The sequence below is a fragment of the Jaculus jaculus genome, chromosome 10 (genome assembly GCF_020740685.1).
Source record: "Jaculus jaculus isolate mJacJac1 chromosome 10, mJacJac1.mat.Y.cur, whole genome shotgun sequence".
NCBI classification, from domain to species: Eukaryota; Metazoa; Chordata; class Mammalia; order Rodentia; family Dipodidae; genus Jaculus; species Jaculus jaculus.
The window spans coordinates 62629551-62653605 of record NC_059111.1 but is presented as its reverse complement, the minus strand read 5'-3'; the positions used below and the strand labels follow the sequence as shown (position 1 = coordinate 62653605).

Sequence of the window (24055 nt, the reverse complement as noted above, 5' to 3'; positions counted from 1 at the left end):
TTTAGGTCCCCATCGGCTACTGATACAGAGTGCACAGGAGCCACTGGACCACCGCCGCCCACTGAGAAATCTTCCATGAACAACTCAGAAATGGGAAGAAACAGGGGAAACTGACTGTGAAGTTGTAAATATGGAGAGAAGACACCTGACTCCAGGGCAAAGTTTAGAAGAAAAATTCAAAGTGACTACAGCCTCACGAATTGGTTCATTAGTGCTACACACTTGGTATTGGGTATTGTACAACTGTGCTACAAAAAAAGCATCTGAGGAAGACAGACACATGACTGACACACTGACAGTGAAATTACTTCCTGCCAGTAGTTTAAGGATATAAAACAAGTAAAACCAGAGCAAGCTAAAAAATAAAACTGTATTATATTTTCATGAAATTTGCCTGCCAGATGAATATATCAAAAAGTAGTCTCACACAAGTTGACCATTTTAGAACATAATGTTTATTACATTTCATCAGTTAGAATCACTGTCATAACCCAATTAACCCCAACATACACTTAGACATTTAAAAACAGAGAACATACTGATTTTTCAACTATTTCACTTACACAGGTACTTTTTAATTCTCATGCAATGCTCATAATTAGGAAATACTATACATTCACTCTCGTGTTTATTAAGAGCCAAGTTCAGAAGGTAGAAAAGTGCCAACATAAATTCACTCTACAAAAACTACTCATAGATACATTAGCCACTGTTCCATCTCACTGTATATTTATGATACATTTTTCTGTAAAATGTAAAATTATAGTCACATCATAATAATTATGACAAGGCAATAATATCATTTCAGGAAAGGACTACAAATGAGGCAGAAACTTGAAAAGAGGGAGCACACAGAAGTCACTGGAGCTCACCACTCACACTTCCGTGTTTTCTACCTTCCAGATTTAAGAGCATGCTCACAAGTTCTTAGCAAACAACTGTCAGGAGTGCGTAAAAAAGTTCACATCATACATGCTAAGATCGATGCCACTGAGAAAAGAAGGCTATGTTCATTATCTTTTAGGTCGGTCTATATCATCTATAGCTGCTAGAAGTTTCTGTCTTGCTTTCTTGTTGATATGTGACCCCAGGCAAACATTCACAAGGTTGGTTAGTTGCTTTGTTGAATATTCCTGCTCAGAGAAGAAAAGCCAAGTTTAGTATCAGTATCAGAGAGTTGACATATCTGATCAATGCGGCAAAAGAATAGGCAGCTGTTTGGACTTGAGGGGACAGTTCTGAGCATGGTAAGCTAGTGAGGGACAGGGGAACTAACAGTTGGGAGATAGAAGACAAATTGTTTACTATAATATACACTTGAAACAGGAAACTTAGTATGGCAAGGTAATATAATGTGCCTATACTTTTATTCCCTTAAAAGTCATATACATTGTTCTTGTTCCTGTAATATTATTTTCAATTTATCAAAACATACTGCTGGGCTGGAAAGATGGCTTTGCGGTTAAGGCACCTGTCTGCAATGCCAAAGGACCCAGGTTTGATTCCCCAGTACCCATGTAAAGCCAGATGCACAAGGTGGCACATGCGTCTGGAGTTTGTTTGCAGTGGCTAGAGGTTCTGGAGTGCCCATCTTCTCTCCCTCCTTCCCTCTCTTTCTCTATTAAACAAACAAATAAACAAATAAAATATACTGCCATTTCAAATTTTCAAATGTGACTGTTGGCCTGGCACCATCCATTTTAGATACATAAACCATGAATCAGGTAAAACGATCAGAAAGTCACTCTTTAAAATGCTCATATTACAACTGCTAGACAGCAAGTAAAAGATGTTTCAGTATCCAGATCTATCTGATCTGCACTGCTAGTTTGAGAATAGAAATGGATTCATCAGAAAGGCTTACATATTGGGTTTCTTCTGGAAGATAAACAGCAAGAGTTTAGGGAGAGACAGCTAAGTGCCATCACCTATAAAAAAAGAAACCCGTGCTCGCTTCGGCAGCACATATACTAAAATTGGAGCGATACAGAGAAGATTAGCATGGCCCCTGCACAAGGATGACATGCAAATTCGTGAAGCGTTCCATAAAAATAAAAATAAAAAAACCCTAAGTGGGAAATGGCTTAGAGGTTAGAGCCTTTGACTCTGAAGTCAAAGAACACCGGTTCGAACTGCCGGGACACACGCAAGCCCAAGACACAAAAAAAGAAACCCTGCTTTTACTCAAAGTGATCACTGAAGAGTAGAATTTCAAAATGTGAGAAAGAACCATTCTAAAACCTCAGTCACTTGCTTGGTTTGTGCACCTGCCCTCTGACAGCATGTGGCAAGTAATATCAATTTACCAGCCAGAACTAAGTGAGTACCCATCATCACTAAACCTTGTCCAGGTAGGGAATTCTCAAGAAATTTCCCTGCTTCTCAGTTGGAAAGAGCATGCATAAAATGTCCCTGCTGCTGCCTGGAAAACGTCACTGAGTCATACAGACCAACCAGTTGAAATTTCCCAAATACTATGCTAAAAATTGACTATACCATATAATAAGAATAAATCCTGAAATGGTCATCATTTTTGCATTAAGGAATGGATGCAGAAGAGCTGTGCTTTTCTCTACCACCCTGCAGTGGTCAGGAATTTTCATAACAGGTACATTTCAACTTTGCTTCCAACCGACAGTGGACATGTTTTGCAAAAAAAACAGCAGATGTTGATGCTCTTAGTCAAAGTTCATTTGTCTTTTAACAATGTGGAACCGTGAAAGGATAAGTCTGATAAAGTCAATACAAATACCATCTTTCCTTACCTGAAGAAGTCAACATGACTTAGCTTTCACTCGTGACACTACAATCTAAGTAACTGAACACTACAGTTATTGAAGCAGCAAAATTTGCTGATGAGTTTTTTGTTTGGTTGGTTGTTTTGTTTTGGAGTATTTTTGAGATAGGGTCTTTTATGTATCCTAACAGCAAAAGAAAAATAAACAAACCTGTATTAGTCTAATGTTGGATGCAAGTTTTAGTTTAGCCATTTGAGGCTGGAGTGATGGCTTAGCATTTAAGGTTCTTGCCTGCAAAGCCAAAGGACCCAGGTTCGATTCCCCAGGACCCACATAAGCCAGATGTACTATGTAGCAGATGTATCTGGAGTTCATTTGCAGCAGATGAAGGCCCTGGTGCGACCATTCTCTCCCCACCCCCAAATTAAAAAAAAATAAGTTTAGCCATTTAAATATTAATATCTTCAAATCATGCTAGCACATGTCAGTGTGTTGAGACTGTTACTATTTCATGGATGAGAGATACAAAGTTTTATAATAGACTACAGTGTATGAATCATTTCCATGTTACTATATTCAACTTATATTGATGTCAATCACAGATACCACAGACATAAAAGAAAGAAAACTTGTTTTATACGTTTTTTGCTTCTGGGTATGGTGTGGAGTGTGTGGGGGGTGCACACGTATGTACCCATGCAGCACTCCTTGCCCTTACCTGTGACTGCGTGAACTCGCCTGTGGTGCCCAGGGCAGAACACTCAGTGTCCCACTCCATCTCTCTTCTGCCTATTCTCGTTCAAGGCAGTCTCTTACTGAGCCTGCTGCTTGTCATTTTTTCCATGAGCTCCAGCAATTCCCAGATTTCTGTTCCCCTACAAGACTAAGACTACAAGCCTATGTAGTTATGCCCAACTGTTTACATGGGCTCTGGAGATTCAAACTCAAGTCTCAGGCCCTCTAAGGCCTTTATGCTTACACAGAAGCACAATTAATAGCTGAACCATCTCTCCAGCCCCACTTCAATCTTTTCTTCCAACACAGCTACAGAAAAAACATAGCTCATGCTCCAACCTTGCTATATCTCCAGATAATTACTGTGACAATAAAAAGGGATTCAAAAGAATTTTATTAGCAAAGGGCATTGAATACAGTGTGAAAATGGTAAAAAGCTGACCTAAGTGGCTTATATTTGTTTATGCTTTCAAAGCAAATGTTTCTACTTTACTCTCATGGTTTTGAATTACATAATACAACATACACCGGCAGCCCAGAGGAAAGGAGAACCGGCTCCCAGAACTTACCCTATGTTCCTTGATCCAGCGCTCCATGTCATTCTCGGTTAGGTAATAGGCTTTGATGTATGTTTCCACAAATTCTTTATCAGGAATGGGTCTAATATCAGTTAGTTTTTCAAGTTTCATTAAAAACTGTTGAAAATCCAATTGCATCAAGGCACGACCCTCATTACTGCACTTTTTGACATTGGCATATCTAAGACAATAATAAGGCAACATAAATGATGGAATGGTGAGAAAAAGATAACTTTAGGCACTGAAACTTTAACAAACATTTGAGCAGATTATCCAAAAGTGACAGAATTCTAGAAAAACAGCACCTGAACCTGTTGTGCCCTCACTTTACCTTTTTCCTAGCCTTCAATTTCCTTACTTGCAAAGCAGAAACTGGAAAGCTTCAAGATTCTTTTGGTTCTGTGCACTATAGCTTATACACCTGAACAACTGTCTAAGAAAGTCAAACTGGCAGGCTAGTTCATCTCTTGCCAGGGGTCATTTGTAAAACTAGGCTTTGAGGAAACGTTCCACAGTGTAACAATGGATGCAAAGAAAGCACTGAAATAATCCTTCAGTGAACACATACATAGTTTTCCATGATAAAACAATCCATAGATGTATTCTAACACCCCACATTCCCCAAACACTGTGTTTTAGGGTAAATGAGTAATAAGGATCAATACATTAACCCTAGCAGCACAATATTCACTACTCTTAAAGTCAGTGGTCCATTCCTTCAGTCAGTCATATAGACATTGGAAGAACCATGTTCAGGAATGAGGTATTTCTTTTAACAAAATTGAATAGAAAAATCACAGATTATTTAGTGAACAAGGTTCGCCTCTCAACCAGTAAAGTGGCTTGTACAGAAACTTAGTCCATATTACTCACTTTAAATATATTTTTTGAAATTACTTCTCAGCTGAGACTGCTGACACAAGAATCATGACTGACAGCACTGGTGGTTTCAATACAGTACAGTACCGCTATAGTGATAGGTCTTACCTTATCTAACCCCTTCCCACTTTGTAATACATTCTTTCTTTCTTTCTTTTTCCCCCTGAGGTAGGTTCTCACTGTAATCCAGGCTGACCTGGAATTCACTCTGTATTCTCAGGGTGGCCTAGAACTCATGGTGATCCTTCTACCTCTGCCTCCTAAGTGCTAGGATTAAAGGCATGCACCACCATGCCCGGCTCTGTAATACATTCTTTTTAAAGAAGTGAAGAATAATCAAAGGAGGATGGTGCACATGTACAGCTATACAATTCTAATCAATATACAAGGTCTTTGAAATAGCTGTTAGTGGGCTAAAAAGGTGGTTCAGCAGTTGAAAGTGCTTACTTGCAAGCCTGATGGCCCAGTTTCAATTTTCCAGTACCCACACAAAGCCAGATGCACAAAGTGGTGTATGCATCTGGAATTCATTTGCAGTGGCAAGAAGCCCTGTTGTGCCTGTTTTCCCCTGAACTTTCTTGCAAATAAATAAGTAAAAATATATTTTTAAAAGATGAAATAGCTGCCAGGCATGGTGGCACATGTCTTTAATCCCAGTACTTAGGAAGCAGGGGTAGCAATATAAGTCACTCTGGGCTAGAGTGAGACCCTACCTCAAAAACAACAAAAAAGAAATAGCGATTTGCCTTTTGGAGTCATTTCTTCCTTTTGTGTTTTAGAGATTGTGGACATATTAAGCATATTCTTTTAGAAATAAGAGGACTCCTAGCCACAGAACTTTAAAGCCAGCATGAAAAATGACAGAGTTGACAGGTGGTAAAGATGACGACATGACAAACAGAGACATGAGGGACATCAGAGAGAGCAGAGCAGCTCATATGCTTTCTCTGCATTTAAAAACTGAGCTTAGAAAATTATAATCTTGTTAAGCCAGATTTTCTGAGCCAAAATCCATTTTTGTCTCAGGGAGAATAATAGTATCTGTCAAAGAGAGGTAATTCAAAATTTGCTAATATAATCCTGTAAAATAGCTGGTTCAGTAAACAGCACATATTTAGTACTCAATAAATGTTAGGAATATACATTATAAAAAATTATGGCTAGTAATAATACTATTAACAGTAACATTAATTACTAACACTATTAATATCAGTCTACTTTTCAGATAATCTAGTGAGTTTACATTACTCATTTATCTGCTATCCTGGCTCGTTGTCACCAGCAAGAAAGGAAAGCGTAAGGAGACAGATACAGTGAGACTCATGGTTTCTTCTCAAATTTGATTCCAAACACATTTGCCATTTGTCATTATCTTCATTCTTTCCACACATACTGCTCCCACATGTCATTCACATATAATTCCAGGAACAAATAATGCTTTCTTGAAAACCTTACCCTTCCACAATAGTTCTATTAGCCAATCGTATACAGTGTTCCCAGAGTATGTTAGACACAGGCAAGGGAATGCGAACTCTCTTAGAGACTTCATATAACCTCTTGTTAAACTGCTCAAATTCCTAAAAGAATAAAAGTTATGATCATATGTAAATATCATTTAATGCCACAGTACTTTCCCACAAAAACAGATTAAAAATCAAGATATGTAAAAAGGTAAGCCATGGAGAATTGAGACTTATTGTAAAAGTTTTTTTTTAAATTTTTTTGTTTGTTTTTATTTATTTATTTGAGAGCGACAGACACAGAGAGAAAGACAGATAGAGGGAGAGAGAGAGAATGGGCGTGCCAGGGCTTCCAGCCTCTGCAAACGAACTCCAGACGCATGTGCCCCCTTGTGCATCTGGCTAACGTGGGACCTGGGGAACTGAGCCTCGAACCGGAGTCCTTAGGCTTCACAGGCAAGCGCTTAACCGCTAAGCCATCTCTCCAGCCCGTGTAAAAGTTTTTAAATAGGAGTACAATGTATTACAGTACAATGCAGACTACATCTCATCAAAAGTAAGCATCAATAATTGACTGAACAATGGTAACAATGTCCAAATATGTATTCAACTCACAATACTCTATGACTGTCACTATGGACCCAAAGAGCATAATGGTTTAATTTGGCTTTAAAAACACTTTAGTGAAACCCGGTTTATAAAAATATTTTCAGGTAGGGAGCTCAGTGCTTTAAAGGTACTTGCCTGCAAAGCTTGACAACTCAAGCTCAATTCTCCAGTACCCACAAAAAGTCAGCTGTATAAAGTGGCACATGTGTCTCGACGTCATTTGCAACAGCAAGGAGCCCTGGGGCTTTCTCTTTTCACTCTCTCTCTAATAAATACATAAATAAACATTTTAAAAACTATCTTTTCAGGGGCTGGGAAGGGCTTAGCAATTAAAGGTCCTTGCTGGCAAAGGCTTCCGGCCCAGGTTTAATTCTTAAGCTATCATGTAATTCAGACAAAAAACTAGCTCAAGCCTCTGGTGTCAACCTGCAGCAGTAAAAGGCCTTAGCAAAAACCCCTCAATATTTCCAACCCACAAAAGTACAAATACATTTAAAACACTGAAAAACACAAAATGCTTTCAACTCAAAGTTGTTTTGTAATTCATGACTATATTCCTTACAAAGTAATATGATAAACTATTCTTTCTTTAACATCCTTTAAAAATGACTACTTTATTATTTATCAAATGATTTGAAGGCCATGGCACAGTACATGTTAGATGCAAAGGAAAACAACCACAAGATATTTTCTATTATCCACATAAAAACTGAATGTTTTTATTACTTTCATGGTACAACAGTATATGAACAGTCTCTTCAAATTGCTGGCAACTAAATATGTTTGTTTATAAAAGTGATATCACAGGACTATCCTTGGCAAAATATTTCAAATAGTTTTTAAACTGTTTTTGAAAGTATTTTATTTATTTATTTATTTGAGAGAGAGTTGAAAGATAGAGAAAAAGAGAATGGGTGTGCCACGGCCTCCAGCCATTGCAAGCAAACTTCAGATGCCTGTACCACCTTGTGCATTTGGATTACATGGGTACTGGGGAATCGAACCTGGGTCTTTAGTCTTTGCAGGCAAGCATCTTACCCACTGAGCCATCTCTCCAGCCCACAAATAATTTTATAAGGTTTAAAGTAGTATTTTTAAATTTTTATTTATTTATTATTTGAGAGAGTGAGAGAAGTAAGCAGACAGGAAGACAGAGAGGGAGTGAAAGAGAGAATGGGTGAGCCACAGCCTCCAGCCATTGCAAACAAACTTCAGACATGTGCACCACCTTGTGTAGATTCTGGAGAATCAAACCAAGGTCCTTTGGCTTTGCAGCAAATGCCTTAACTGCTAAGCCATTTCTCCAGCCCTAAAGTGGTATTTTTTTTTTAAATCTTTTATTTTTATTTATTTGAGAGAAAGAGAGAGAGAGAGAGAGAGAGAGAATGAGAGAATGGGCATACTAGGGCCTCCATCCACTGCAAATGAACTCCAGACACATGTGCTACCTTATGCATCTGGCTTACGTGGGTCCTGGGGAATCAAGCCTGGGTCCTTTGCCTTTGCAGGCAAGCATCTTAACTAGTAAGTCATCTCTTAAGCCTAAAGTATATTTTTTTACGTTTCCTGAATAGCAAAGTAACATGATGTTACCAAAAACTGACGTATGTCCAAATGTTCTAGTGACACAGAGGAAAGAGGATCTTACCTGATCATTCTGTCAAACCACCACACAACAACATTGTTATCCACTGCTCTTTTGCCACATCTTAAGTGACAATTTTTCTTACTGGTTTATTATTTTTTTTACAGCTCATTGCTTTTAATTATTGTTTAAGAAGTTAATACTAAATACCCAAAGCTTACTTTGACCATCAAAGTTAAATAAATAATTACTCTCCATAGATTTCATTTCATGGCTCTTGCAGAGCAGGAGTATTGGACACAGTATTTATTTATGCATTTGCTACAGTAAAATACTTGGGATTCAAGAGTCATGGTTCAGTAATTTTCATTAATATTTATTTTAAAGCTAAAGCTATATGCTTACTGTGCAAATAGATAGTCTACTTACTTTGCCAAGTTCAATGGTCAAGAATACTGACTAATAAGCAAAGCCATTTTGGACTGGAGGGATTGCTTAGTGGTTAAGGCATTTGCCTGGTTTGATTCCCTAGGACCCATGTTAACCTGATGCACAAGGGGGCACATATGTCTGGAGTTCGTTTGCAGTGGCTGGAGGCCCTGGCGTGCCCATCCCCCCCCCCACACATCTCCCTCTTTCTCTGTTAAATAAGTAAAAATAAAGTTGTTGTTGTTGTTTTTTTAAAAAAAAAAAGGAGGGGAGAAAAAAGCCGGGCGGGTGGTGTACGCCTTTAATCCCAGCACTCGGGAGGCAGAGGTAGGAGGATCACCGTGAGTTCAAGGCCACCCTAAGACTCCATAGTGAGTTCCAGGTCAGCCTGGGCTAGAGTGAGACCCTACCTCAAAAAAACAAAAAGGGGGGGGGGAGTGAAGCCATTTCATTTCACTTAGGGTTCTCTGGGTGCAACAAGAACACCTGATTTAAACTTTAAAAAGTAACATCAAAAAATAAAAGGGTTTGCTTAAAGAAAGTACGACTAATACAAATTTGATTTAGGTTAATAGCCTGAACTGGTTCTTTTTTGTTATAATTTTCCTGGAATTAAGACTAATGGAAACAAGTAGCTCCTTCTAGTAGTAAACATATTTGCTGAGTACAGAAGACTTTTTTCATACATCCGATGGTTGGCATGGGCTGTGGTCTTAAAGGTTGGTACTTCCCCAAAATCCATATTCTGAAAGCCTAACTCCCAGAGTGATGGCACTGGGAGTGGGGCCTTCGGGAGGTTTGCCCCTTTTCATCAGCCAAGTGAGCATGTAATGGGAAGATGAAATCTATAAGAAACATCCTCAATAGACACTGAACCTGTTTGACTTTGGCTCTTGGACTTTCTAGCCAACAGACTACAACAAAATAATTACTCAGTCAATTACATTTTGTTATAGTAACCTGAACAAACTACAGTCGCAGGTCATAAAAAAGTCAACTTTTTAAATCATAATTGTTAAAAAATGAGGGTGCCATAACTCATGTTATCTTTTTTACAAGCCAAAGTTAAATTGGCAATTAAAATCCCTTGGGGTAATAATCTTTCAATTCCAGGGAGCACATAGAGGCTTTTGTTGTCAATTCATCCCTTATACCTCCCTAGAAACTCCTAGATGCTGCTCTCCAAAGCCCTCGAGTCTGAGAATAGCCCTCCAGCCCTCAAGAAGGGGACCACAAGTTGCTGGGATTCCGCACAACAGACCAACATCACTGCTATCGGTGCTAACCTATAGTTGTATAAATGACATACAAGTCAAGAATTTAAGAAGGGTCAGTGTCTTTCATTGACAACATGAAAAGTACCATTTTTCTGAAAATTGCTTTCATTTTCTCAGATACTCTTTCCACAGATATCCACGTGACTCATTCCTTGACTTCCTTCAGACCTATTCACCACTTCCTTCATTTGAGTCCTTCTGTGACCAGAGAAAACACATGATACTCCTCCCTCCCTTACATCCTGTCACTGCCTTTCTTTAGCTGGTTAATTTTCTCACAGCATTATTCATCACTAGGTAATATACCTCAATATACCGATGTGCTCCACTCCCTAACAAACCTTAACAGACCTGAGGAGCATGTAAGTTCTTAACTCACAGTCACACTGCCAGCGAATCTAGCAGTGCCTGGCACATTCCAGGTGACCTGTGAGTATCAACTGACTCCATACATGAAAAAAGATGAACTACAAATCTTTCTGGGAAGCTTAGAAATGAAGGCACCACACATGAATAGCTGATTCCATAAAATCTTGCAAAAGAAATGTGATTTCTAGAAAAAGAAACTGGGATTTATCAGGGGCAAGGTCTTACACAGATGAATACACACTTAACTATAGAGATAACTTCTAATTAAATAAAAATATATTGTTCACTAGGGTTACATAATAAGAAAGTCAGCTACACACAACAAAATTAACTCAAGGGCTGGAGGGACGGCTTAGTGGTTAAGGCTAAAGGACCCAGGTTCGACTCCCCAGGACCCACATAAGCCAGATGCACAAGGGGATGCACACATCTGGAGTTCATTTGAGTGGCTAGAGGCCCTGGTGCACCCATTCTCTGTCTCTCTCTACCTGCCTATTTCTGTATCTCTCTCTCTCAAATAAATAAATAAAAATAAAAATAAACTAACTTAACATGAGGAACTAGTGGGGAAAAGCCCACTAGAAGAATTCATAGATCTAAGTAAGAACATGAAATCTGGAACAAAGCTTTATGCTAATTCAGGGACTTTAGTACTATATGCTAGAAATGTACAAGTAACTAATTATAATCAATGTTAGAGCTGCTGTTATAAGGGAGTATTTCAAATGATCTTCAGGAAAGGTATTTCCCAGAAATACTTGCCTTTAGTAATGCATCTACATAAACATTGTGCTGCGACATAATTTCTTTTACATCCCACTTCACATTCGCCATCAGGAGCAGCATCTGTTCATAATCAATGGCTTTGCCAGCTACAATCCAATAAATTGGTTTGCGTAGTTCACTGGCAGTTGAAACTGTCTGAAACATTTCACGGAAATATTATTTTATAAAGGCATCAAACTTATAAAGAATTTGCCCTTGTTTCTAATATGCACTATATGTGAAAAGAAAACACATTCAGAAATTTCAGTTATGAAAATATTTTAATGTGAAGCAAAGGACTTATTCAATAAATAATTTTGAGACATTCAATAAACCTGAAGCCATGGACAGTACAATTCTAACAGAATTAGAGATTTTCATGAAGAGTAGCAATTATATCTCAAGTTCCTCTACCTCCCTCCATTTCTACCCCATGGCCTTATTTCAGGAGTCAATGACCTCTCCCCTGCAATGTGTAATAGTTTCCAAGCTGCTCTCTCCTGTTCCTATGTTTGCCATCTAAATCTGTCCACCTACCCTTAAAGATTCCTTTCAAAGCACACACCTTTCAGAGCTTAGCTGTTTCAAAATTTCCAGAAGCTTCTGGGAGCCCTTAGAATAAAGTCTAATTCCAGAATGAGAGTACTGTATATGACATGGCTTCTGTCTGTCCCTGCATCCTTCTTTCACATCCTCAGCCCCCTCTTACACTAACAATAAAGTTTACCTCAACTGTTCACATGCACCATGCTCTCTTCTTGCTTCCTAGTGTTGACATATGCCTTTCTCATAGCTTTTATATTCTTGTTCACTCTACCTGGCTGATCCAGTTTAAATGTCACTCACTTTCTCTAAACAGCCTTCCTACACAACCTTCTCACAACACATCTCTCTCAATTCTAACCTGGCTTAAATTTGCTGTTATTCTTCCCCCAACACAGTAACTACTGTAAATTATTATAATTACAGCTTTAATTAGCTCTCCCACTAAACTAAAAGTTGTATACAATGCTCAATAAGGTATTTGGCATAGAAATCCATTGAATAAGTAAATAAATATTTTATCCAGCAGCTTCTCTGGGATTTGGAAAGTATCTATAGTACATATAAATAAAGTAATTAAAGTTGATATATGAGGTAAATGAAAAGGCAAATGTGTGTGAGAGAGAGAGAAAGAGAAAGAGAGAGAGACTGATTCAATAAAAATAAATGATCTGTGACAGTCCTGTCTTGCACACAGTTGCAATGGCACACAAAATCAAGACTATCTCTGACCTGAGAGTAAAACTGCTGCAGAAAGGGCTTTTTCACTGCGGGCATCACAGCATCCAGATGTGGCTGAAGGAACTCAAACTGTTCAGCCAAGAAAACTCTAAAGGAAATAAATAGTCATTGTATAAACAGCTGTAGGATTTGATGCCTGTCACTGTCCCTATGTAATCAACTTTGTAAGATCTCTAAGCAAAATTTGAACTATGAAGATTATTTTCTACTTTAATGATGAACTACTTTGTGCTACAAACTGAACATATACAGTTCCAATCTCCATAATAAGGAATGCTGCATTGTCAGTGAGTGGGAGTTGAGGGTAGCAACTTCAAATGAGACTCTCAGTCTACTTTGCTAACATTATAAACTGAAATATATATGTGTACATACATACATACATACACACACACACACACACACACACATACATACATATATGCATATATATGTATTAGAATTTCTTTTAGAGATCCTACTCAAATATATACAAGACTCTTGAGCTCAGGGATTTTACAAGTGACATTTTTCATAAGAACCAAATACTTCTATCATGCAGCAAACGTTAACTCACAGAGGCACACACATGCACTCCAGGTTACTGCCTGCAGATGCACTGCCACTCAACAATGGCTTTCCTGAATTTTTATTATGCATGCAAAAATATTTAAATAATATTGGACTATATTCTTGGAAGTTATATGCTTTAAATGAACTAACAAATTTGGAGACGAATAAAGGTCAAAAGCATTCCAGTTGATGCTGAGCGCAAAGTGTATGTCACAGTAACGACAGAACTACAGTTTCTCCAGATTCCTCTGCCATCAGGGCAATACAAAGTATAACATATGCCTTTTAAAGTTTCACTTAAAGCAAGGATCATATTGCTAAAGTGAAAAACTTAAAATATTCTCTCCTTTTATTAATATAACTGGAAAGCAACCATGCCGTTTAATAAAATCAACTTTGGTAATCTATGTCAGTATGGACTGTTCAAAAATATGTAAGTGGTAATAGAAACATGCAGCCAGACATGGTGTACTTTATGTTCCTTAAATAGTTAATGGCAAAGTAACTACTTCAACAACTTACAAGGATTCTGTGGCTACCACTCTCTCTGCCAACCCATACAATGTATCCCCAGATGTCAAAACCACGAGGTGACTGAGATGTGGGCTGGGTACCTTCTCCTTTCTTTCTTCTGCTGCTGTGAGCGGGACAGTGGGATCGGCTGACACTTCCTGAAAATAGAACACACACAAATAATAATAAGCCATGAGCTTAACAGTCACAGAAGTACAGTTACTTTACTAAGAGCCATGCATTGATTACACTTATATTTATGTTTTGTAACTCATTTCCTGCTTTTATGTTTTGTTACAATTTAAATTTTCTTTTTCATACTAAAATAAAATGATTCCATATATCATCCACCACTATGCTCATGACTTAAAACCAACACAAGGGACCTTCATGAACTGACAGTTGCTACTCAGAGACAAGAGTGGGATTAGCCATTTCATACCCAAAGTTTAGTCAATGTAACCTTGATATATGTAATTCCACAAAGGCAAGACAAGAGTGGAGTTACAAACTAAAACAGAACATGTCTGGGGCAGGTTTTTGATGAGAATGAAGATGGTCAATGTGAGCAGAGGACAGGAACATGGAGAGATGTCCAGGAAGTGTGCTGGGCTGGGCTCCTCAGCACTGTCCAGGTGAGAGCCACTGAGCAGGTAAACAGTGAGCAGACAACAGTGATGCACTTATCTGTGGTGAGGAAACTCATTAGACTTCCCATTTCCTCGTCGTTATTGGACACCATGCTTACTTGGAACTTAGCATTACTCAATTATTACACCCAGTAGCCACAAGGAGCAGCTTTGGAAGATGGTTCTCAAATGATTTCTTTTTTAAAAAAAATATTTATTTATTTATTTTTATTTTAGAGGCAGAGGGAGAATTGGTGCGCAGATGCTTGCGCCACCTCGTGGGCATGTGCAACCCTGCACTTGCTTCACCTTTGGGAAATCGAACATGGGTCCTTAGGCTACACAGTGAAGTGCCTTAACTGCTAAGCCATCTCCCCAGCCCCTCAAATGATTTCTAACATAGTATGTACCCTCTTGAACTTCACAGAAATACATCTCATAGTATAAGCAGCTGGAGAGCATGGTAGTAAGAAATTAGTGCTAGATTGGCTACTTGGAGTAGCTGGTGGAGAACCAGAACCAGCAAACTATGAGCCTGAGTTCCCATCACTCAAGGTTCAACAGTGATTAATTAGGTGACCAAACTTCCTGGTGGGAAACAACCATGATAGGATGCTATTTAGGATACTGATGTCACCAAACTAATTGCCTTAATGGTTATTACATTCAACATCAGAGAAATGGAATCTTTGGGAGGTAGTATCATGGTTGCATTATAAAAGTTATAAAAAGACCAAGTCTTGGGCTGGAGAGATGGTTTAGCATTTAAGGTGCTTGCCTGCAAAGCCAAAGGAACCAGGTTTGATTCCTTAGGACCTACATAAGCTAAATGCACAAGGTGGTGCATGTGTCTGGAGTTCATTTGAGGCCATGGTACACCCATTCTCCCCCACCCCCCATCTCTCTGCGTCTCTTTATCTCTCAAGTAAGTAAACAAAAATTTAAAAAAATTAAAACAGAGCCGGGCGTGGTGGCGCACGTCTTTAATCCCAGCACTCGGGAGGCAGAGGTAGGAGGATTGCCGTGAGTTCGAGGCCACACTGAGGCTCCCTAGTGAATACCAGGTCAGCCTAAGCTAGAGTGAGACCCTACCTCAAAAAACAAAAACAAAAACAAAAACAAAAAAATTAAAACAATGAAAAACCAAGTCTGTGAGAACAGCGTTCTCAAATGATTCTCAACAATGTTGCTTATGACAGAATTTCAAAGTCACTTCACTCTGTGAGGCCATGAAGAACTTTCATAAGCAAATAATATTATAATATTAATGAATTTGATTGAGAAGCAGAAAGTATAATCTTAGCTTAATTGTAGTACCTTTTCTTGCAATGCCTTGGCAAAAAAATTATTACTTTTAAAAAAAATTTCTGTAAGAGCCAGTCACACCTTTAATCCCAGCACTCGGGAGGCAGAGGTAGGAGGATCATCATAAGCTCAAGACCACCCTGAGACTACATAGTGAATTTGAGGTGAGCCTGGGATAGACCGAGACCCTACCTTGAAAAACCGTAATACAATCCCAAAAACTTTCCAGAGAAACTAACAAGAAAAAAACAAACAAGAGAATAAATTCGATGAATATGTGCTATCTGAAAGTATGGCAACAGGGACCAAAAGCACTTGCCTAACTACCGCTTTGGTCCCTTCAGTACAAATGTGCTGAGTCTGCCCTTTGTTTGCAAAGCTCTTCCACAGAAACAGAGATCACCCCTAGTCCCAAAGGGTTTCATTATAGTGCCTTCCTTTGTTCCCAGTTCACACTGGCATTTTAGACACTAAAATTTTGGCAATTATTTGCTTAAAGGCTAAAGATCTGTGTTTACATTTAACAAAATACACCTTCAGTGAGCAAGAGGGTGACAGAAATGTCAGGCTGACATAAATAAATGGTGTGCGCTTACAGAGCATGTATGTGCAGAGCTCCACACTGGAGTGGTGTTTCCACTTGGAACAGGAAGCCTGAACTGAAATCTGACTCCACACGCAGCACAAATCAAGCTTTTAGCTTTTTTTGCCATTAACCCACCACTACAAAGAAAATTTGTATTTATGAATTTTCTGGGAAATTTTTTTAATTCTTTTTAATACTTTTTAAGATACTATTTTACTGACAATTTCCATATATACATATAATGTAGTTTAATCATAATCCCCACCTTTTACTTCTTTATGCTCTTTCCATCTCCTGCTTACACTGAATCCCTTCTTTCTAGCATGCCCCTCTTCATATACTTTCTACTTCTGACTTCCTCCAGTTTAGCAGAAGACAGAAGACTTAAAATACACTTTTTATTACTGAAAACTCAGGCAGAGTGGGCTGCTGAACACCTGTAGTCCCAGCACTCAAGAAGTTGAAACAAGAGGATCACCAATTTGAGAACAGCCTGGGATACATATAAGACCTTGTCTCAAAAACTCAAAATACTCTCTATCTCCCCTTTCTCTCTCATAAATAACTAAATGTTTTTCAAAAGGGAAGTCGGGAGTGATGGTTCGGCAGTTTGCACTTGCTTGCAAAGCCCGACAGGCAGGATTGGATTCCCCAGTACCTATGTAAAACCAGATGCACAAAGTAGCACATGTGTCTGGGGTTTCTTTGCAGTGGCTAGGGGCCCTCGTGTGCCCATTCCCCCATCCATCTATATATGAAAATCAGACTCTCTCTCTCTCTCTCTTTCAAATAAATAAAATAAAAACATCAAAATAAAGACTATAAAGTTGATTGAAGGTATTAAAACATATAATTTGTTTAGCATCACCAAATGGAAGATTAAAAATTCTGGTGCTCTTATCAGCAATACCAACTTATTTTCCTACTTTTCCAAAATTAGACCTCTTGGAGTTTTCTTTTATATGTCAAGTCAATTTTCTTGGTTTAAAATAAACTGACATGATATATTATATTAGGTGGCATTTTAAAGATAAAAATGATTCCATTTTGCCTTTCAATGTATTTATATTTTATGTATTTGTAAGGAGAGAGAGAAAATGGACGTACCAGAGCCTTTACCATGGCAAACAAACTCCAGACATATGTACCAACTTGTGCATTTTTTGCCTTTTAATCTTAAAAGTAAATATTAGAAGATTTATATGGAGAAAATAAAATTATGAGGAAAGCATTTAGGAGTTTAACTGACATGTAGGGAAATATAGAAATAAAACATTATTTCCTCTTATATATTATATTAAGCTATAAATTACTATCTAAGCAATGTATTGAATCCACTAATGTTCTCTGCTACTGTGGGTACAAATTCATGAAAAAAGTAGATACACCAATTTTAAAAAGTATCAGATTAAAGCAAACAACAGATTTTCCAAAATAATAAGCCAAAGCTTGGCAGAATGACAATATAAAAATGAATGAAGAGGGCTGGAGGGATGGCTTAGTGGTTAAGGTGTTTGCCTGTAAAGCCAAAGGACTCAGGTTCAATTCCCCAGAACCCATTATTAGCTAGATGCATGAGAGGGCATACGTGTCTGGAGTTTGTTTGCAGTGGCTAGAGGTCTTGGCATGCCCATTCTCTCTCTCCCTCTCCCCTTTCTCTGTCAAATAAAAATAAAAATAAAATAAAATGAAGAAAATTTGTGCTATAAAATGAGTCTCATTCCCCAATTTCCAGAAAACTTGTGCTATACAGAGGGAAGTGTCATTCCCCAGAAGGGAGGGCTGGAGAGCCCTACCACAGGGCCCACAAGGTGCCTCACAAAGTGCAGGAGGAGCAATGGCTTGCATGGACTTCATACCCAGTGGGCCGTCTTCTCACTTAAGAGATGGTAAGGATAAGAACTTAAGTATGGGATATGTTTAGAAGACACAAGCCAAAAAAAGCTATCTATCTATTTACTGGGGGAGTGAAGGTATAGTGCTTTTAAGTATACAAGTGTAAATTTGACAGTTACACCAGTTCAAGAAACAAACTCAGCCAGAGATCACAGAAGCCAGGCAGAGGCCAAGAATAGCTCATTCTCAGGGAGACAGCTGGCAGCATTTCCCAAAGAACTACTTTGGTCACCATTGTTTACTTACTTGTGTTATGTCATTATACACTACATGAGCAAGCCTGAAGAGTAAACCCATGCTTTGAGGATCAAATCTGAAACCGTAACTAGCAGATGCCATAGAGAAATGCCAGATGGAATGATTTTAATGATGAAGTTCAACCCACTATCCCTGAGGCATTCTAGACGACCTTTATCTGGGCACTATTATCTATAGAATAAGAGCTGATGGTCAAAGTCACACTAAGCATCAAACAAAATGTCCAAAGAGACTGAAAGCCCATGGATTTTAAGAAAAAGTAAAAATAATAAAGGCTGGTCAAACAAGAAAACTTTATATGAAAATGATGATCAGGGATTATAAAAAGCAAAGCTAAAAAAGGTTGAAACAGAAAATGAGGATCCTAGGAATAGTTTTTTTTTCATATTCTCTATAAACATTTACTAAAGAAATGTCATGAGCCAAGGTAAGTATGATGACTGTACTATCAGCCTTTCATATCCACAGGTTCTCTGTGCACGGATTCAACCAATTTCAGATCAAAAATAACTGAAGAAAATACATTAGTATTGCACATGTTCTTGCCAGTATGTCAAAAAGAATACAACTATTTACAGAACACCTGCATTGAATTAGGCCTTATAAGTAATCTGGTGATACAAAGTACACAGGATGATATGTGTAGGCTATATGTAACAATAATGCACAGTACATATGAATTGTCCTGTTTGAAAGGAGGGGGGAGGAAGGGGTTCTGAAACCAATTACCTGCAAATACTGATGGGAAATTTTACTTAAAAATAGTCATGCTTTGATTACATGCAAGACTAAATAGTAAGATCACACTGCTAAAGACAGTACAGGCCATGGTCACACAATGTTGGAATACCATGATGGAATCAAAAGGAAAGCAAACTGCTGGCTAGCCCTTATACTGCTGGAAAGCCCTATGGGAGCAACTGGAGGCCAATGGTCACCAACAGCATGAATAAGCATGGGACCCTGCTGACTACAAAACTAATCAGCCAGACAAGTTATACACACCTATACAATAGGAGCAAATAGCCTCTGTAGGTAATCAACTCTTCTCTGATTGGACATGTGGGTGACAGCTCATATCTGATACTAGAAATCAAGTCAGAATTTTATCGTCAGGAAAAACACAGTCAGAAAGAAGCCTTCACTGCTCTCTGGGGAAGAGTGGGCTTGTATAGCAAAAAGTCCTTCAAATAACTGCATATCCCATTTTGCGTACACAAGCTGCTCTAACTTTTCATTGGGGAATCTGTTTTATTTTACAGATGGCAAAGAAAACAGAGAAGCAAGATCCATCAGTAAGACAAGAAGATAGCCAACTTCCCACTACAATACCTGCCACCTCTACCACATCTGCCCAGCACCCGGGAGAAAACTTCAGAGAAAGCTGTGACATGAATAGCGCTTTTACTGCTAGCCTGACACACAGTTCCAAGGCAATGGTGACAGACACAGTGACCAATCAAAACCTATCAAAGCAGAAATCCGGAGGCTAAAGAGAACTCAACAATAAATCAGACTGACAACAGGCCTTCATGGTTCAGGGAACATTGTGGAAGAGTGGGTATAAAGACTGTAAAACCCACAGAGTGGACAGGAATACCCTGAGGCATAGTCCTCCTGCTACCCAACAGGGTCTGACTGAAGCCTTCATGACCCCACAATGAATACCATAACCCCACTGAGGAGGACCCCAGGGTAAGAGGAGCAGGCGCAAAGGGATAGAGTATATCCTGTTATGATATATATATATAAAATTGTAAAAAAAAAAGTGTTTTGTTTTTTTTAATTGGAGTTGGAGAGATGGCTCAATAGTTAAAAGCACTTGCTTACAAAGCCTGCTGGCCCAAGTTTGAGACCCCAGTACCCACATAAATACATATACACAAAGTGGCATATGGCATCTGGAGTGTGTTTACAGAAGCATGAGGCTCTGGTATACCTCTCTCTCTCTCTCTAATAAATAATTTAAAAAATAGGGGGCTAGAGAGGTGGCTTATTAGTTAAGGGGCTTGCCTGCAAAGCCTGAGGACCCATGTTTGACTCTCCAGGTCCCATGTAAGCCAGATGCCCAAGGTCACACAAGTGCACAAGGTGGTGTGCATGTCTGGAGTTCAAGTATAGTGGCTAGAGGCCTTGGCTTGCCAATTCTCTTTCTCTCTCCTTCTCTTGCTCACACTGTCTCTCATAAAAAACAAATGGATGCAGTCTATTGGGCTTGCCTCAAAAACAGGAGGGATGGAGGGCTTAGAGGTTAAGGCACTTGCTGGCAAAGCCCAAGAACTCATGCTCGACTCCCCAGATCCCACATAACCCAGACACACAAGGTTGTGCATGCACACAAAGTGTCACACGCGTCTAGAGTTCAAGTGCAGTGGCTGGAGGCCCTAGCACATCAATTCCCTCTCTCTCTCTCTCTCACTGTCTCATAAGAAAAAGAAAAACAAATAGTTGTGCTGACAAAAAAATTCTCAGAATAATAAGAGACAGACACTGCTTATTCTCTCTGCTCAAACAGTGCTCATCTGACATCACTTTAATCTCAACTCTGCTTAGAGATCTCCATTATATCACTCCATTTCTTTCCCAACTTAGCATTTATCAGCACCTGACATGATATCCCATATGTTATAGTTTTATCTGCCTCACTGCTACATCAAAATATAATTTCAAGAACAAGAAATAAGAATTACTTCTTTTATGTATGATTAATTCTTAGTGCTATATACTGGGCATTTAACAACTATTTCAGTATTTTACTTTTCTTATTTTATAACACTTAATAATCTTTTTTTTTTTTTTTTTTTTGAGACAGGGTTTCAGTCTGTTGCACAGGCTGGTCTTGAACTCTTAAGCCACTGACTCAGCTTCCCAAGCATTGGGATCAGATGCCCAATACTTCTTTTTTTTTTTTAAACTTTTCTTTTTTTTAAATTTTTTAAAATTTTTTATTTATTTATTTGAGAGCGACAGACACAAAGAGAAAGACAGATAGAGGGAGAGAGAGAGAATGGGCGCGCCAGGGCTTCCAGCCTCTGCAAACGAACTCCAGACGCGTGCGCCCCCTTGTGCATCTGGCTAACGTGGGACCTGGGGAACCGAGCCTCGAACTGGGGTCCTTAGGCTTCACAGGCAAGCGCTTAACCGCTAAGCCACCTCTCCAGCCCCCCAATATTTCTTAAAAGAATAAACAATTACTATTACTTTATAAAAGTTTTAATTACATACGTATGAAACAATATAACATTATAAAAAGGGAAAAATGATAGCTTGTTTGGGTAAATTTAAAGAATAAAGAAAATTTCAGAGAAGCATAGTTTTAATGTAGATGTAGACAGATGTCCAGAAAATCATAAAACTTCTGACCCTGGTGACCAATCACAATAAAAAGTTTCCTTTTGTTCTTAAATGTTAGTAGCTTAATAACTTCATTTGTTTATAATTTTTTAAATATTTTATTTGTATTTATATATTTGTTTGAGAGACAGAAAGAGGCAGAGAGAGATAAAGAATGGGCAAACCAGGACCTCCAGCTGTTGCAAATTCTGTATGTATGCGCCACGTTGTGCATCTCGCTTACGTGGGTCCCAGGGAATGGAACCTGGGTCCTTTGGCTTTGCAGGCAAGCATTTTACAGCTAAGCCATCTCTCCAGTCCCTAGCTTAATAACTTCTGAGGGTGACCTTTGCAGTATCACATAATCATCTTTAAAAAAAAAAATAATGATGAACTTTACTCTGAACAAATCATGTGTTGGTCCCATTTCCCTAGTGTTACCTTCTTATATCCCTCTCCCCCACCCCCATTCCACTGAGGACCTTCCACAGTGGGGTTCCTAGTATTCACTATGGAAATCTTCTTAAAGCATACATGTCACTGGGTGGCACAATAGTCAGGAGCTAGAAATCCTAACTATAAGGAAAACTACACCCAAACTTTCCTCTTGACTTTCAATCCCATTTCCAAAGAGATCTTTGACACTTTCCAGTGTAACTCTTCAGTATATACCAGTGTCCCATTCACAAAGATCTGCCAGATTCTCAGTGACTAGTTTTACTACATGCATGGACTTTGAGTAACAACAATGGCTCAGACACTCTATATATGCAGAGAGATGTATATTAGCATACAGTTGATTACATTATTTATTTTATATAACTCAGGTAAATTAATTCCAGTTCATTACTTACCAGATCAATAAGGCTTTCCTGTATTCTGTTTAGAGTTGTTCTCAGTCTACTACTACTAAGGCCAAGTCCTGTTGATTCCAGCTGAAAACAAAGAAAGGCCTGCATCAGTGTGAAGGCGATCTTACAAATGATCCATCCCCAAGCTAACCAAAGTATTTTGGCATCTTCACTCATATGTTTAGATTCACAGTTACCAAATTACCATTAGAAATTCCAGCATATCAGAAACAGAAGTCAAATCTTAGCCCAAAAGGAAACCAAGGAACTATTTGTGGATACTTGCGGCCCATCCTAACATTTATCAATCTTGAGAATTTTAAGAACACAGCTCACCAGAATTTCTTTCCCACAAGTTAATCTTGTGCTACAGAATTCAAGATTTCTGATACGTAAAGGTGGCCCACTCTGTTGCAATTAATGTATGCTGTGCATTCATGTTTATGCACCAGGTAGTACTACTCATTTTTTTCCAACACAAATTAAAGATAACCCAAATTCTTGTTCAAAGTGAAATCTTACCAAGCACTGAAGTCTATTCATTACAAAAGAAGCCAAAGCATTCACAACAACCTACACATGGCACCAAATGACCATGAGTGGACTGCTAGAGCCTGCAACACCAGTCAGCCCGCTATACGCTAATTCAATTGATGAAAATAAATTTAACTGAGAGGTAATGATAGTGACAAGTAGGCATTTGGGGAAAAAAAGTTTAAATGTGTTCTATGAGCCAAAAAACATTATTTATTAGTAGTAAGCCATACAATATAGTTGCACTAACATACTCATAGAGATAATAAAGGTGTGGTATGTGAATATACATGCTAGCATGCACACATACTGACTGTGACTCTTTTCTCACCTGAGATACAAATGCATGAGAAGCCCCAAGCTAAAGTTGTGCGATGATAATGGCAAGGTATGAACTGACCTTACAAGATATTTTATCTTCTCTAGATCTTATATACTTCTTTATGTCATTTTTCCTCTTATTGTTCATATGCACACTAAACTCATCCCCTTAAGTATACAATTTTCGCATATGAGTTGCAGCCAGCACAACAGTCAAGATAGAATTGTCCCTTTGAAATTGTCCTCATGCCCTCTTCACTTACCTGTTCCCATTCTTACTTCTAATCACCATCACTACAGCTTTTGTTTTTCCTAAAATTTCATACAGATGGCATCATACGGTATATTGTCTTTTAATATATTTTGTTTACTTATTTATTTGAGAGAAAGTGGTAGAATGGGTGCACCACTGCAAATGAACTCCAGATGCATGTGCCACCTTGTGCATCTAGCTTATGTAGATACTGGGGAATTGAACCTGGGTCCTTTGGCTTCATAGACAAGCACCTTAACTGCTAAGCCATCTTTCCAGCCCAGTATAGTGTCTTTTGTTGAGACTTATGTAGCAT

At 38.5% G+C, this 24055-nt stretch overlaps 1 protein-coding gene and 1 non-coding gene across 2 annotated transcripts in view; one reads left to right on the top strand and one right to left on the bottom strand.

The window, feature by feature from the left end:
• Nucleotides 1–432: 432 nt before the first annotated feature.
• Nucleotides 433–24055, bottom strand: part of Vps50 (VPS50 subunit of EARP/GARPII complex) — a 159690-nt gene continuing 136067 nt past the window's right edge. Inside the window, exons 22-28 of the mRNA XM_004656224.3 lie at nt 22635–22715; nt 13783–13931; nt 12700–12796; nt 11422–11580; nt 6386–6507; nt 4043–4232; nt 433–1133 (exon numbers count right to left, since the gene is read on the bottom strand). Of these exons, the coding sequence (XP_004656281.1) occupies nt 1014–1133; nt 4043–4232; nt 6386–6507; nt 11422–11580; nt 12700–12796; nt 13783–13931; nt 22635–22715 (918 nt within the window). The 3' untranslated portion in view covers nt 433–1013. The remainder of the gene's footprint in view (nt 1134–4042; nt 4233–6385; nt 6508–11421; nt 11581–12699; nt 12797–13782; nt 13932–22634; nt 22716–24055) is intronic.
• LOC123464176 lies at nt 1947–2053 on the top strand. The gene has a single exon (XR_006639416.1). It is a non-coding gene; the product is annotated as a U6 spliceosomal RNA (small nuclear RNA).